We start from the raw sequence: 14,637 nt of genomic DNA, 5'->3' as shown, positions 1-14,637 counted from the left end.
AGCCCAGCACCTTAGGTCCTAGCATTTCGGGGCTAGCCAGGGCTTCAGAGTCCCAGAGGCCTGAGACGTGCCCCCAGGATAGGAGGGGTCTGCCCATCTCCAGGGGATCCTCCTGACCTCAGCTGCAGCGCCCCCGCCCCCATCCCCGCCTGGGCTTCCTCTGCACTCAGGGCTCCAGGTGAGGTGGGGGTCAAGTCCCTGACCACTGCCCCCTCTCTCTCCTGACTCAGGACAAGGGGGAAGCGGGTGATCCCTGCCCTGGAGGCCCAGGCTACTCACTCAGAGTCGGAGCCATCGGCCTGGGCGCTCCCAGTGCACACGTTCATGGCCACCCCGTTGAGGTGCTCACGCCCCGGCTCCCTCCCAGGGCTCTTGACTGTGATGGCGCAGTCGGGGCCGCCAGAGCCCAGGGAGGACGTGCGCGAGGATGTAGGGCTCTGCTCACAGTCGGCCAGCTTCTCCCGGAGCCGGCCCTTCAGCGTCTGCTCTGTCAGCGTCAGCGGTGGCGGGTAGGTGACTTTATTTTTCAAGATGCCTGGGAAGAGGAGACACGGCAAGGTCACGTCCGGGTGATGCCGCCAGGGGCAGCTGCTGGGCCGTGTGCCAGCCCCCGTCCTTCCTGCTGGTTACCCGGGTCCCAGGGCTAGGCCGGGAGGCCACGACGGTTCTGCCCAGGCCCTGACTTGCCCCACCAGCCCCAGCCCCACCCCCACCCTCCAGACCAGGGACTGGCCCTTCTGGGTCCTCCAGCCTTTCACTGCAGCCCCGGCCTCCCCAGGCACCTTTCCTCTGCTCTGGGGGCTGGCTGCTGGCAAGCCTGGCTGCGCCTCCGCTCTCCTGGTCCGGGGGGTATTCTCCACGGTGACTGCCCTGCTCCTGGCGGTGCAGCTCCACGCTGACCTTGGTCTCCACCTTCAGGCGGGGCTTGCCGCTGGGGTCCTCACTGTCACTCTCAGCCAGGCTCTGGTCGGGCCAGCCGGCTGGAACGTGGTTGGCCACAGCGTCCCCTGAGGCACGAGAGCGGTGCTCAGCAGGCAGTGGCATTGCCACTCGAGCTGCTCCCCTGACAGCCACGGGTCTGGTGGCTCTGACCCACCTCTCCCCAACCTGCAGGCCTGGTAGGGCTGAACCCTAAAGGTGGGGAAACTGAGGCCCAGGAGGGCGAGTCCTGGCAGCAGGGCCCTTGTTGGGATCCCCCGCTGCATCTGTACCGGTAACCACACAGGCTACTCCCCCACCGGCAGCCTCACCTGGACCTTGCGGTGACGGTCCACAGAGACCCCCCGAGATTTCCTGCCTCTGCTCAGGGGGTTGGCCTGGAGGAGCCCAACCGAGTCCCCCACCCCAGGCTGTCCTTTCATGCGGCTGCAGTGCTGCTGGGCATATCTTGGGAGGAAGGGACCCAGCCATGGCCAAGGCCTGCCCCGAGCCTGCTGTCCACAGCCCAGCCTGGCCCAATGTGTCCCACGCACTCACCTTTGGGGGTGCTATGGACGGCGCCCCTGGCCGGGTCCCATTTTTCCTCAGCTCCCACCCCATCGTCCTCGCTGTCTGACGAGTGTGAGGAGGCATAAGAGCTGCTCTGCTCATCCAGGGACAGCTCACTATCCGAGTCGGAATCGTGGCCTGTGGATGTGCGGGGGACAGGGAGGCTCAGGCCCTGGGAGGTGAGGGAGTCCCACCAACGGCCAAGCAGAGCCACTGGGCCCCTGGCATGCTGACGCTGAGCACGGTGAAGCTGCTAGTGCTTCTTCAGGGGCAGAGTCTCCAGTGACCGAAGGAACGTGGGAAAAACAACCCACGGGGTCCTCCCACTCCAGGGAAGCCATACCGGGGGGATCCTTGGAGCTCCTGGGCATGAGGGACGTGTCTGGCTCTCCATGGCTGCCCCGCGCCAGCCCAGAGGACACGCTGAGCTTCTGGATCCCTTCATCCCTAGAGAGGCCAGGGAGGGTGGGCTCAGTATCATCCCTCAGGGGACAGGAGGTGCTGGAAAGTTCTCTGGAAGATTCTCTGCCCCTACCCTTCTGTGTTCCCAATAACAGCACAGACAAAACAGCCTCCCAAGTGTGGGGGGAAAGGTTGTTGGGGGAAGGTGGGGGAAAGGTTGTTGGGGGAAGGTGGCGGGGGAAGGTATGGGGGGAGGAAAGGTGCGGGGGGAGAAAGGTGCGGGGGGAGGAAGGTGCAGGGGGGGGAAGGTGTGGGGGGGGAAGGTGCGGGGGGGGAAGGTGCGGGGGGGGAAGGTGCGGGGGGGAGGAAAGGTGCGGGGGGGAGGAAAGGTGCGGGGGGGAGGAAAGGTGCGGGGGGGAGGAAAGGTGCGGTGGGGAGGAAAGGTGCGGTGGGGAGGAAAGGTGCGGGGGGGAGGAAGGTGCAGGGGGGAGGAAAGGTGCGGGGGGAGGAAAGGCGCGGGGGGAGGAAAGGTACGGGGGAGGAAGGGTGCCGGGAGAAAGGTGCAGGGGGTGGGGAGGAAAGGTGTGGGGGGAGAAGGTGCAGGGGGAAAGTTGGGGGTGGAAGGTGATGTTGGTTGAATGGCAGGACACAGGTGGGGGCGGTGGGGGCAGTGGGGGCGAAGCCTGAGGGAGCTCGAGAGCCACCTCCCCGAACCTGGAGCTGCGGCCTGACCTGACGGTGCTGTCCAGCGAGGCGGTGGACTCGCCCAGGTCTGTGCGCAGCATGTCAGGCCCGTCGCCGAAGGTGGTGTTGCAGTTGAGGGAGCGCTAAAGGGAGAAGAGGGGCTGGTCACTGCCAGGTGGAGGCCACCACGTGACCACCACGGGGAATGACTGTCCTCACAGCAAGCCCCCTCCTCCCCGCACCCACACCCTGGCTGGGCCCCTGCCTCGCACACAGCGGGAGCCGGCCCCAAGCAGTCAATCCTCACTGCAAACGAGAGCCTCCTGGCAGCCGAGGGAAGCACATCCTGGCCCACGCTGTGGTCAGGGGCTGCCGCCCTCCCTACGGCCACTGCTTCTGGTCAGGGTCCTTGGTGGTCCTGACCCTCTCTAAGGCCTGGAAAAGCAGGGCTAGGATGCGACCCAGGCCCCGTCTGGCCGATTCTATCACTTTCTGGTTCTGATGACGGCAGCCACACCGTGCTCCAGGGGCGGCTCTGCTATCCCCACCGTGAGGGGCACATGGGCCACAGGGCTGGGGCTGAGGTTCGATCCCCCTCCCCTGCCACTCAAGGTGCTGCCCAGCTCCCAGTCCCGCCGTGTCCCCGGTGCCTCGTACCGTCAGCAGGGTGGCCCTGGTAGTGGTGGAGTCCTCCAGGTGCAGCTTCCTCCCGCCGAGCACGCCCTTCAGGTGCTTCCGGACCTCCTGGTTGAGCACGCAGTGGAAAAGGAGGACGAAGGGGCCCTGGAGGGAGGAAGACGGGGTCAGCACCTGCTGCTGCCTCCCTAGGCACCTGCCCTTAGGCGCCCCAGCACAGATGCGCATACAGCCTTGAGTGCACACAACATGCCCGGCCACACGGTCCAGGACACGGCCAGGCCTCCCCTCCTCAGGGACTGCTGCTATCTGGAGGCCAGCTGGGGGAGCTCAGAAACTGAGATGCCTGGGCCAGACCCCCGGTGCGCTGGAGGGAGTGAGGGCCCCGGCTCAGGCCAGTCTTCTGGGCACCCCTTCCACAGTCCTTGGGGCCCTCTGGGGTCCCCACTGTGTCATAAGTCCACTTGCTGTGCGGCCCTTGGTATGACTACAAATGGCCACTTCTGTTCCCTGGAGACACAAGTGGACTTGTGCTGGCCTGGCACTGGGGTCATTGTCCCCAAACACAGTGGGGAGGAGGCACCAGCCCCTGTGCTGGCTGCACAAGGGACTGAGTCCTCACAGCCACAGGAGGCCCCCACGCGGGACCCAGGCGGGGCTGGTTTGGGACCGCAGAGGCCTCCACTGCTTTGCATCACAGCGATGGTGCCACAGCGGCCAGGCAGGGGCCCTGCAGGCAACTCGGCCGCTACCTACCTGTAAGCCGCTGAAGATGGCGAAGAGGTAGTGAAAGCTCAGTGCGTCGCGGTTCACAGCCAACAGCCCCAGCAGCCAGGTGGCGCTGATGAGCAGCAGCAGGAGGAAGGCGGTCCTCAGCAGGGAGCTGCGGGAGGCAGGATCAGGCCTGTGCCCGCCGCCACCACCTGCTCCCTTCCTCCCTCCCTCTCTGCGCGTCCACTTGTCCACCCACCTGCCCGTCCGCCCGTCTCTCTGTCCGTCCACCTGTCCACCCAGCCATCATCCACCTTGCTCCCTTCCTCCCCTCCTAGCCAGGTACAGACTCATCCGGGAACCAGACAGAGCTTGTATTAGTGGGGACGGTGGTGGAATAAATTAGGAAGCAAATGAGAAAACAGGAGCTGCGAAGACTACACCAGGCCCAGGAGCCTGAGCCTAGCTCCTGTGAGACACCCTATGGAGAGGCGAGAGGAAGAGCCCAGGGCCTGCCCTTGAGCTGTGACCCTGCGATCAGCTTCCTGAGCTCTGCCTCAGTCTCCCCATCTGTAAAAGGGGAAGACAAAGGCACATCCCCTCCCAGGGTTCAGAGGGGATGGAGTGAATCAGGGTGACAGAGCCCGCAAGGTCCAGAGGTCATGGATGGCACTGAAGACGAGGAACTGACAAGGCCCCAGACCCCCCGTGCAAACCCCACATCCGGCCTTCCAGGCCACTCACTGCCTCTCCCTCTCTAACCCCCTTCAGACTCCACTGTCTCCTCCCGGGCTGGGAGCCTCACACTCCTCCTGGCACCCAGCCCCTGCGCAAGCATTATCCCTTCGCCCATCCCTGGCTCAGTCCCATCTCTGCCAGGTCACCAGCAGCTGCCAGGTCACCAGGGGCTGGCCTTGTTGTCTGACAGATGCCCCCGTCAACCCCTCCTGACCCTGTCGTGGCTCCCGGACGCTGTGCTGAGTCCTCCCACGGTGCCACCTACTCCTTTGGGGCCTCGAAGGTCCCCACTCCTCCCTAGAACACTAGAGGTTCCCTCCGTGCTGGGCCCCTGTTCCGCTGCACCCTCTGATGGTGGGGCCGGGTGGGGGGTCTCCTCCACTCCAGTGGCCTCAGCAACACCCCCACTACCCACCAGAAAGTTCCATCTCCCCCACCCCACCCATCTCCACCCTGGGGATTCCAGGCAGCCCAATGCTTCTGTGCCAGGTGGGAGAGACTGAGGCCCAGGGCTGGCTGCCAGCCCCCTCCCTTCAGCTAACCTCCCCCAGCCCCGTCCCCTCAGCTAACCTCCCCCAGCCCCCTCCCCTCAGCTAACCTCCCCCAGCCCCCTCCCCTCAGCTAACCTCCCCCAGCTCCCTCCCTTCAGCTAACCTCCCCCAGCTCCCTCCCCTCAGCTAAGCTCCCCCAGCCCCCTCCCCTCAGCTAACCTCCCCCAGCACCCTCCCTTCAGCTAACCTCCCCCAGCCCCCTCCCTTCAGCTAACCTCCCCCAGCTCCCTCCCCTCAGCTAACCTCCCCCAGCCCCCTCACTTCAGCTAACCTCCCCCAGCTCCCTCCCCTCAGCTAACCTCCCCCAGCCCCCTCCCTTCAGCTAACCTCCCCCAGCTCCCTCCCCTCAGCTAACCTCCCCCAGCCCCCTCCCCTCAGCTAACCTCCCCCAGCTCCCTCCCCTCAGCTAACCACCCCCAGCCCCCTCCCCCAGCCCCTGCAGATGCAACGTGGGAAACCTCTCTCGAGCCCTGGGGCTCACCCAGGCTGCCCCCAGCCCTCCTCCATGAGGCCTACATGCTCTCGTGGGGCCCCACCCCGCATAGAGACTGGACATCGGGGTCTCAGGGCCCAGCCGACACGGCTGGCCAGTCAGGTTCAGCCCCACTTACACGATCCCTTTTTTCCCATAATAATGGTGCTTTCTTTGGCAGGAAACCTTTGCAGATAGGACAGAAGTGACTGTGTTGATCTGAAAACAAAACAAGCCGATCAATGTCAGGTGGCCGACTCTTCTCTCTTGTCACTGCAGACCTCCAACTGTCAAAAGCGCCTGAGGCCCTTCGCCCTGTCAGGAAGGGGTGGCTGGGTGAGGAGGACCCGAGCCCTGGCCTGTGAGGCGAAGCACACCTGTCCACCCACTGCCCCACAGCGCCCACCACACCCAGCCTGCCTGTGCAGGGCTCTCCTGGGTGCTGGACGCAGATGGTCTCATGCAGACACGACGCGAGACCTGAATCCACGATCAGAGGGGCGAGGTCCGGGAGGGCCCTGGCGGCTTTGCTGACTGTCACAAGGTGGCCCTTCCTGCCCCCCCTTGGCTGCTCAGAGGAGTTGGTGGCCCCAGCCAGCCCAGAACAGCCCTTCCAGCTGACACATGCTCGGGGCACCCGGACTCCCAAGAAGGCCCCATGCTCACGATTATAACAGCTCCGATGGGCCCCGCAAAGCTCCAAATCAGGGTGTCTTGAAGGGACAGCCAGCAGAAGTCGGGGTTTCCATAGCCCTGGGGATCCAGGCCGACCGCCAGTCCTGAATACAGCAGGGAGGAAAGGGTGAGGGCCATGTGCCCAGTGGCCACCCCATGCCAAGGACCAGCCAGGGTGGGGTGAAATGGGGGACTCAGTATCTCCTTTCTCAAAGAGCAAGGAGGCCGGGGAGCCAGCCTGGGGCCCCTCCGAGCACAGTCCTGGAGTCTCAGTGGGGTCTCAGGCTCACTGGCCCAGGTGGCAGGAGCTGCTCCTGGATTGGCCCCATGAGGCAGGGGGCCTATCTGGGGCGGGGGCTGCTGAGGAAGACCAGAGACCCTGGAAGGTGGCAGTGAGATGGTGCGGGAGGGATCGTGAAGGCAGACGGTGCTTGGGAGGGCCCTGCCAGTTGGGCCATGTAGAGGTCAGGAGGCCGTGATGGACCCAAGGTGCAAGGGATGAGGCCCCAAAACAGATGGAGGACGGCGTCACCTCGAGGGCCATATGTGAGTGGGTGAGGAACGCATATACCCCCCTACCACATCCAACCACGTGTACATGCCATACACATGTACATACCCTATACACATGCATGCAGACACACATACTGTGTGCAGACACGCATCACAGATATACACACACACACCACACACACGTGCACACCACACACACCCCCGAAACTGCCTCACCACCGAGCCTGCTATGTGAACTGCTTGTTTAGATAGCACTGAAGCACAGTTGTCACTCCTGACCAGTGACAAGCCACATCCGCCTGTCCATGCAGAGCATCAAGGTGACACGTGGGACAGGAGCAACCAGCAGGTGTGACCTGGTCTTTCTGCGTCCCTTGCCCCACCCTGGCCTAGGCTATGCTCCTCCCCATGCTCCTTATTTGAATATTTAAAAGATCCCGGCTCCCTCCTGCTTAACACCCTCCAGCACTTCCCACTGCCCTCTGGAGAAGCCAGTTAACCAGGACCACCGAGGACAGTCAGGGAAGCCCCCAGATGGCCGGGCGAGGCGGCAGCCAGTGACCAGTGCCTGCAGCTCAGTCTGAGGCTCCCCGGGAGTTAGTTTAAGATCTTGTGCGAGACAGACCTAAGTGTTACACAAAACAAACCAAAACCGGTTTTTAAAGCAAGCAGGAAACGTGAGCTATCTGGAGTTAGAGTCCAAAGGGCAGAGGCATCGCAGAGACCTGCTCTGCCTGGACATCGAGGTGGCTTTTCCACAACGCCAAACAAGCCCCTTTCTAGGCCACATTCTTCATCTCAGCGTCTCTCACAGTGAGCACCTAATCTAGGCAAGGGATCGCCTCCCTGTCACATCAGGAAGTGGCGGCTGCCACCCAGCCCAACCTGCCCCCACCTCAGTGGCTCTGGGTGGAGGTGAAAAAGGTTCTTCAGGGTCCCTTAGAGTAACGGAGATGAGTCACATCACAGCACCCTAGCCAGGAGCCTGCCTGGTTGGAGGCTGGTCAGTGACGTTGCTGTGGAGGCCAGGACGGTCCAGCAAGTGACCATGGCACTGGCCCCAGGGTGGCTGTTGGGTGCTGCCCTGTGAGCAACTCCCCCCACCCCAGTGCCTCTGGCCTCAGACTGCGTCTAATCCCGAGAACCCGGGGATTACCCAGGAAAGGGGGTTCTTCTTTTTGTGAATAAAGGTGGATCTTTCTCAGTAGGGAGCAAACCGACTTTCTGATTTTTAGCAAAATGTGTGCTGAGGAAGTACTGTTTGTTCTACTCATTGATTCACTAATTCATTTATTCATTCATCCACTCACTCATCCCATCCACTCGCTGCACCCACCCATCCACTTACTCATCATTGTCATCCATTAGCTACCCATCCATCCACCCACCCATTTCATCCATCCCTCCATCCACCCACCCATTTCATCCATCCCTCCATCCACCCACCCACTCATCTCTCCATCCCTCCAACCATCCTATTCATCCACTCACTTATCCCATCCACCTACCCACTCATCTCTCCATCCCTCCAACCATCCTATTCATCCACTCACTTATCCCATCCATCCATCCATCTACCCACCCACCCACCCATCTGTTCACTCATCCCTTCATCCCTCCCATCCATCCACTCAACTCACTCCTCCATCCATCCAGCTACCCACTCATCCATCTATTCACCCATCTACTCAATCTCTCCACCCCTACATCCATCTACCCACCCATCCACTAATCCCATCCCTCCATCCACCTGCTCACTCACTCATTCCTCCATCCACCCACTCACCCCCATCCATCCATCATCTACCCACTCACCCCTCCACCCATCCATCTCACTCACCCCATCCATCTATCCATCCACTGACCCCCCCATCCATCCATCCACTCACTCACCCCTCCACCCATCCATCCACTCACCCCTCCACCCATCTATCCATCCCCTCACCCCCCCCATCCATCTATCCATCTGCTCCCCACCCATCCATCCATCCACTCATTCACCCCATCTATCCATCCACTCGCTCACCCCTCCACCCATCCATCCACTCACTCACCCCCCATCCATCCATCCATCCACTCATTCACCCCCCATCCATCCATCCACTCACCCCCCCACCCATCCATTCATCCTCTCACCCACCCCTCCATCCATCCACCTGCCTGCTCATGCACTCACTCGCTCTTCCCTCCATCCCTCCCGTGTGTAGACGTGGAACTTTTGTCTGTTAGATGCTACAGAAATAACCCTGAACAGACCTGGACCCAGCTCTCAAGGAGCTCACACCTTACAGAAGACATTGCCCCGGGTGTCTGCAATTGCCCCTGTGTGTGCAGACAAGCGTGCAGGACCGAGGCCTCCTCTGCTGGGGGCTGGACAAGCATTGGGGCTGGCCAGGGAAGAGAAAGGAGGACAGCTCTCCTGCACAGCTGGCGTCTGTTGGAAATCTGTGTTTTTAGGCAGGGCCACTCTGTGCATCCTCACCTGTGACAATGGCCGGGATGCCCCAGCCCACGACGTAGTAGAACCGCATGGGCCCCGTGTCGATGTTGCGCGCCTCGGTCAGCATGCGGTAGACGTGCAGGCTCTCCACGAGGGTCCAGGCAAAGGTGCTCATGTAGATGTAGTGCAGGAGGATGGCAACCACTGTGCACAGGAACTGCGCAGGGAGGGGCCAGACTCAGCAAGGAGGGCCCCTGCATCCCAGGCTGAGGCCAAACAGGCAAGAGTGAGGGGTAGGGGGTGGGAGAGCTAACAATTCGGACCACCCTATGTGTCTGTCCTCAGCTGAGCAGGGCTACATGTCTGGCCAATGGCTGACAGCCAGGAATTGAAAATCAACATCCACAGAGCAGCTGAGCCAGCAGGTGAGCCAGCCTTGCCTGCCTGGACACAGAAAGCGGTGTGAGAATGACAGAGACAGACTAGCCTCCGAGGCCATGAACACAAACCCAGTCCCACGTGCCCCGGAATTGCACTTGAACATGTGGCCCCAGGGCAGCTTCACACCCAGTGCACTGTGGGGGGGCAGCTTCACACCCAGTGCTCTGGGAGGGGCTGCCCCAGCCAGTGCTCCCAAAGCTGCCGCCAGCTGGGAGAGGATGGCAGGCTCCCCTCTGGGTCCCGGGAGGCTGAACCAGCCAAATGGGAGATGGGGGAGAAGGGGAGATGGGGGAGATGGGGGAGATGGGAGCACTGGGACGGTCCCACCCTGACCCCACCCCCAGCCGGCCTGCTCTGGACACACTGTCTAATTGTCAGCAGCCATCCCATCAGTCCACCCTACCAGGGGGTCCCAGGGAGACACCCTTTAACAGACACAAAAGTGTAGGAGGAGAAGGAGGGCCCCCGCCTCAACCCCAGGCTGAAGGCCACTTTGCTCAGGCACCGGGTCACAGCACCCCCAAGGGTGCCCCTGCTGCCACATCAGCCTCGAAGGGCCAGCCAGCCTCCAGAAACAACGCCCCCGAGGTGGGGAGGGCCCCAAGTCACATCTGTCAGATACGGAACAGAGCAGGAACCAAACAGAGAATACAGGCTCAAGTTATGCCAGAGACAGGCCCTTTGCCTCAGACCGCGGCCTTGGTCAGGAAACGAGGCGCGAGTGTGTGGCTGGTGAACTCTACACCAAACACCCCGGTTTCCTGAGTGGAAATCACACTGGCTTAGGAAAAGGAAGGGGGCGAGAAGGTTGGTTGGCTGGATGGCTGCTTCAAATAATGTGAAAACTAAACCCACAAAACCACCTTTTGAAAACAGAAAGTGCGAGGACTGTGCCATCCTGGCTGCAGCAGGGTCGTACCTGCTTCCGTAACCAATGTACCACCTTTTCCAGAAATAGAACAAAGACAAAAGCGGATGCATAATAAATCATTTCAGCCTGCCAACGCTCTGAGAGATGAAAAACCTCGCCCAGAGATAGGATTGTGGGTTTACAAAAAACCATAAAGCCCAGGCACGCTGCCAAGCCCCTAGAACACTGCCGGGTCGCCCTTTCCTTCTCCGTGCTCAGCCACGCGTGGCTGCCGGGACAGCGCTCACTCTGGCAGGAGATGAGTCAGTGTCAGAACCCAGGGGCCACCTCAGTTTCGCCGGTGGTGTTGGGTTGCAGGGAGTGGCCTGCACCGACACCCCTCTCCCCCATTCACGCCACTCAAAAGCACACTAGAGGGGCTTTGAGATGAAATTCGCACACTTCTCGAGAGCCTTCCCAGTCCAATGCGCGGATGAGAACGTGCCCATTGTGGGGATGCGCCTGGCTGCGGGTGTGAAGAAACTCCCGCAGGGGCAGCGACCCTGCCATATGGGCCCCGCACACGGAGCCCCCGCCAGCCCGGGGCCTGGGCCTCGGCCTCAGGGAGCACCTGGGAGGCAGCGGAGAAGGTTGGCCCTGGCTGGTCCAACACACGCCTCGGGACTCGTCCTTCGTGGGCCAGGCCTGGTGCTCCACCTACCACTGCTGGGAAGCCATGGAGCCTTCTCAAGGGTGACCTGCGAGGTGGGAGTGCCCCGCCTTCCCTCTTGAGGTGAGAGGGGTCTGGTCCCACTGCTTGCCGTAAAAAAGGAGGAGGAGCTCAGGTCTGCACGTGGCCCTGAGCAGCTCGCCGGAAGGTTCCGGCCTGGTCTTTTGATTCCGCTTCCCTTCCCAGGACCTGTCCAGCCCCACAGACACCGTCTCCAGCCACGAGTTGGAGGCGGCCTCCCTGGCTCACGCGCCACACCTTCCTTGGCCTCCGAAGGTGTCCCATCTCACCCAGACCCTGCCTCTCGATGGGTGGTATCTTCAACTACTCATTCTCCCTTCTGGAGACGTCAGACTCCCCTGACTCCTCCTTCCTGCCTGCTCCGTAACGGGTTGGTCCTGTCCCTCCTTTCTCCCCGTGCCCAGTGCTCTGGCTTCAGTTCTGGGTCTCCACCCCACCTCCCAGGCCTGCGTGCACTATCAGACTGCTCTGCTCTTCTGCCCGTCATCCACCTGCTGCCAGGTTTTTTTTTTGGTTTTTTTTTTTTTTGAGACAGGGTCTCACTGTATTGCCCAGGCTGGAGTGCAGTGGCACCATCTCAGCCCACTGCAACCGCTGCCTCCTGGGTTCAAGCGCTTCTCGTGTTTCAGCCTCCCAAGTAGCTGGCATTACAGGTGCGCACCACTAATCTTTGTATTTTACCCAGCTAATCTTTGTATTTTTAGTAAAGACAGGGTTTCACCATGTTGGCCAGGTTGGCCTCAAACTCCTTGACCTCAAGTGATCTGCCTGCCTCGGCCTCCCAAAGTGCTGGGATTACAGGCATGAGCCAACGTGCCCAGCCTGTTTCTCATAATGTGCCTGTAGACTGTTTTAGATTTTTCCATGAGATCCTTCATGTTACCTAATAATGACAGCTTTGTTTCTTCCTTTCTGGTGTCTATGCTTTTGTTTTCCTTGTTCATTGCACTGGCAAGGCCGCCCTGCACCACAGTGATGAATGTGAGTGGGCTCCTGACGTTACAGGGGATGCCTCCAGTATCTTCCCATTGTTATTTATGTCAACTGTAGGTTTTCTGTAGATGTCTTTATTAGGTTAAAGTTTCCCCTAGTCCTAGTCTGTTCAAAGGTTTTTCTTTCTAATCATTAATGAGCATAATTTATCAAAATTCTTTTGTACATTCATGTCTGAGAAAAATAATATTTTTTCCCTTAAATGTACTGGTGAGGTAAATGGCATTCATAGATTTTTTTAAATGTTAAACCATCCTTGCATTCCTAAGATAAACCCAACCTGGCCATGGTTTTTATACTGCAATGCAAATTCTCTAATGGTGATAGCACTATTCAGGCTTTCTACATCTTAAATCATTTTGTTTTGTTTTGAGAGAGTCTCGCTGTATTGCCCAGACTGGAGTGCAGTGGCTCCATCTCTGCTCACTGCAACCTCTGCCTCCCAGGCTCAAGCAATTCTCCCACCTCAGCCTCCTGAGTAGCTGGGATTACAGGTGCCCAGCACCATGCCCAGCTAACTTTTGTATTTTTAGTAGAGATGGGGTTTTACCATGTTGGTAAGGCTAGTCTTCCTGACCTCAAGTGATCTGCCTGCCGCAGCCTCCCAAAGGAATCCTGGTGGGATTACAGGCGTGAGCCACTGCCCTTAAATCAGTTTTGACAAGAGTTGTATTTTCCTAGGGATATACACAAGGATCACTTGAACCCAGGAGATGGAGGTTGCAGTGAGCCGAGATCGTGCCATTGCACTGCAGCCTGGGTTGACAGAGCGAGACTCTCAAAAAAAAAAAGGCCCCCCATCTCCCAATAAAGAGTCAAGGTGGTGAAGTGCTTGGACCTGCCAGTGAATCCCACGTCTCCACCCACAGCCGGTTACCCCGCATGTTCCTCAAAGGGCGTCTGTGAAGCACGGGTGGGGGTGGTGAGGAGGAGCCAGCCAGGGTGCTTGGAGTGGCCAGGACAGGACTACGGTAGCCGCTCCAAGGTGCGGCCCAGACAGTGGGGAGGGAAGCAGAGTGGCCGTACCGGGTTTTCCGTCTGGTTGATCCCAATCACGAACACCAGCTGAGAGAGGAAGAGCGCCGCATCCAGGTGCTTGTGAATGCTGTGCAGGTTGGAGCGCAGCGTGCGGACCAGGCTCAGGAGGACGAAGGCTACCAGCAGGGCTGCCAGTGACAAGGACACAGCGGCGTAGGTGACAATCTTCAGAGGCAGGACCTCCCCGTTCTGTGGGCGGGACGGTTAAAGGCAGGAGAGAAGGTAAGGGCCGAGGCTCAGATCTGATCATTGCATAATAGAGATAAATTAGACGCTTGCTTATTAAACGATCAAAGGCTGGCAGGATCAGGCTGGGCTGGGGAGGCCCAGTGCTCATGGCTCTGGGCCTGGAATTGCCCCTCCTGAGGCTCCTTCAATGCCCTGGGCATCTCTGGGGCCCGTAGCAGCACCCCAGGCTCCCTCCACTAACTTGGGGGCTGTTCAGAGACCTCTGGCTTTGGGGTGCCCATGCCATGGGAGCCTCGGACTCTCACTCCAGCCTCCTTTCTTCTGCCTCAATTTCAGCTTCTCAGGGCAGCACAAAACAAGCACAAAGCAGCAATGAACAGTGTGGGGTGACAACAGGATCTGGGGGCAGATGGTGGTGATGGCGGCACGGCAACAGGAACGTACTTAATGCCACCGGCTGTAAGTTTCAACGGGAAATTGTGTTATGCACATTTTGCCACATTACAAAACAAAACCGGTCAGGCCTGGTGGCTCACACCTGTAATCCGAGCACTTTGGGAGGCTGAAGTGGGCAGGTCAGGAGTTCGAGACCAGCCTGCCTAACGTGGTGAAACCCTGTCTTCACTAAAAATACAAAAATTAGCCGGGCGTGGTGGCGCGCGCGCCTGTAATCCCAGCTACCCAGGAGGCTGAGGCAGGAGAATCGCTTGAACCCGGGAGGCGGAGGTTGCAATGAGCTGAGATCGTGCCACTGCACTTCAGTCTGGGTGACAGAGCAAGACTCCATCTCAAAAAACAACAAAATGAAAAGCAAAAATCAAAACCAACCCCACAAGTAAATCCTGCTGTCGGGAGGGGCTCAGCCTGTCTACCCAAAATTCTGGGCTGGCAGAAACCTTCCAAATAGATCCTCAGCTTACGCAAAAGATAAACGCGTCTCCGTTGCAGGTGCACACAGTACCTCTTGGACTTCCACTTAATCCTATCATGGACATATTCTTTTGGCTGAAAGACCTAATGCCTGCTTTACAAAGAAAATGGGTAATTGTGGTAATACCAAGAATG

At 59.7% G+C, this 14,637-nt stretch overlaps 1 protein-coding gene across 1 annotated transcript in view; it reads right to left on the bottom strand.

Moving 5' to 3' along the window:
* CELSR1 (cadherin EGF LAG seven-pass G-type receptor 1) overlaps positions 1 to 14,637 on the bottom strand; it is a 178,484-nt gene that overhangs the window by 2,523 nt on the left and 161,324 nt on the right. Inside the window, exons 24-34 of the mRNA XM_030815346.1 lie at positions 13,372 to 13,572; positions 9,353 to 9,527; positions 6,349 to 6,461; positions 5,822 to 5,901; positions 3,967 to 4,093; positions 3,232 to 3,357; positions 2,623 to 2,717; positions 1,832 to 1,935; positions 1,477 to 1,626; positions 783 to 1,007; positions 280 to 535 (exon numbers count right to left, since the gene is read on the bottom strand). Of these exons, the coding sequence (XP_030671206.1) occupies positions 280 to 535; positions 783 to 1,007; positions 1,477 to 1,626; positions 1,832 to 1,935; positions 2,623 to 2,717; positions 3,232 to 3,357; positions 3,967 to 4,093; positions 5,822 to 5,901; positions 6,349 to 6,461; positions 9,353 to 9,527; positions 13,372 to 13,572 (1,652 nt within the window). The remainder of the gene's footprint in view (positions 1 to 279; positions 536 to 782; positions 1,008 to 1,476; positions 1,627 to 1,831; positions 1,936 to 2,622; positions 2,718 to 3,231; positions 3,358 to 3,966; positions 4,094 to 5,821; positions 5,902 to 6,348; positions 6,462 to 9,352; positions 9,528 to 13,371; positions 13,573 to 14,637) is intronic.

Source organism: Nomascus leucogenys, chromosome 7b (assembly GCF_006542625.1).
Source record: "Nomascus leucogenys isolate Asia chromosome 7b, Asia_NLE_v1, whole genome shotgun sequence".
Lineage (NCBI taxonomy): Eukaryota > Metazoa > Chordata > Mammalia > Primates > Hylobatidae > Nomascus > Nomascus leucogenys.
The sequence above is the reverse complement of the archived record's forward strand: the minus strand, read 5'-3'. Positions and strand labels throughout refer to the sequence as shown.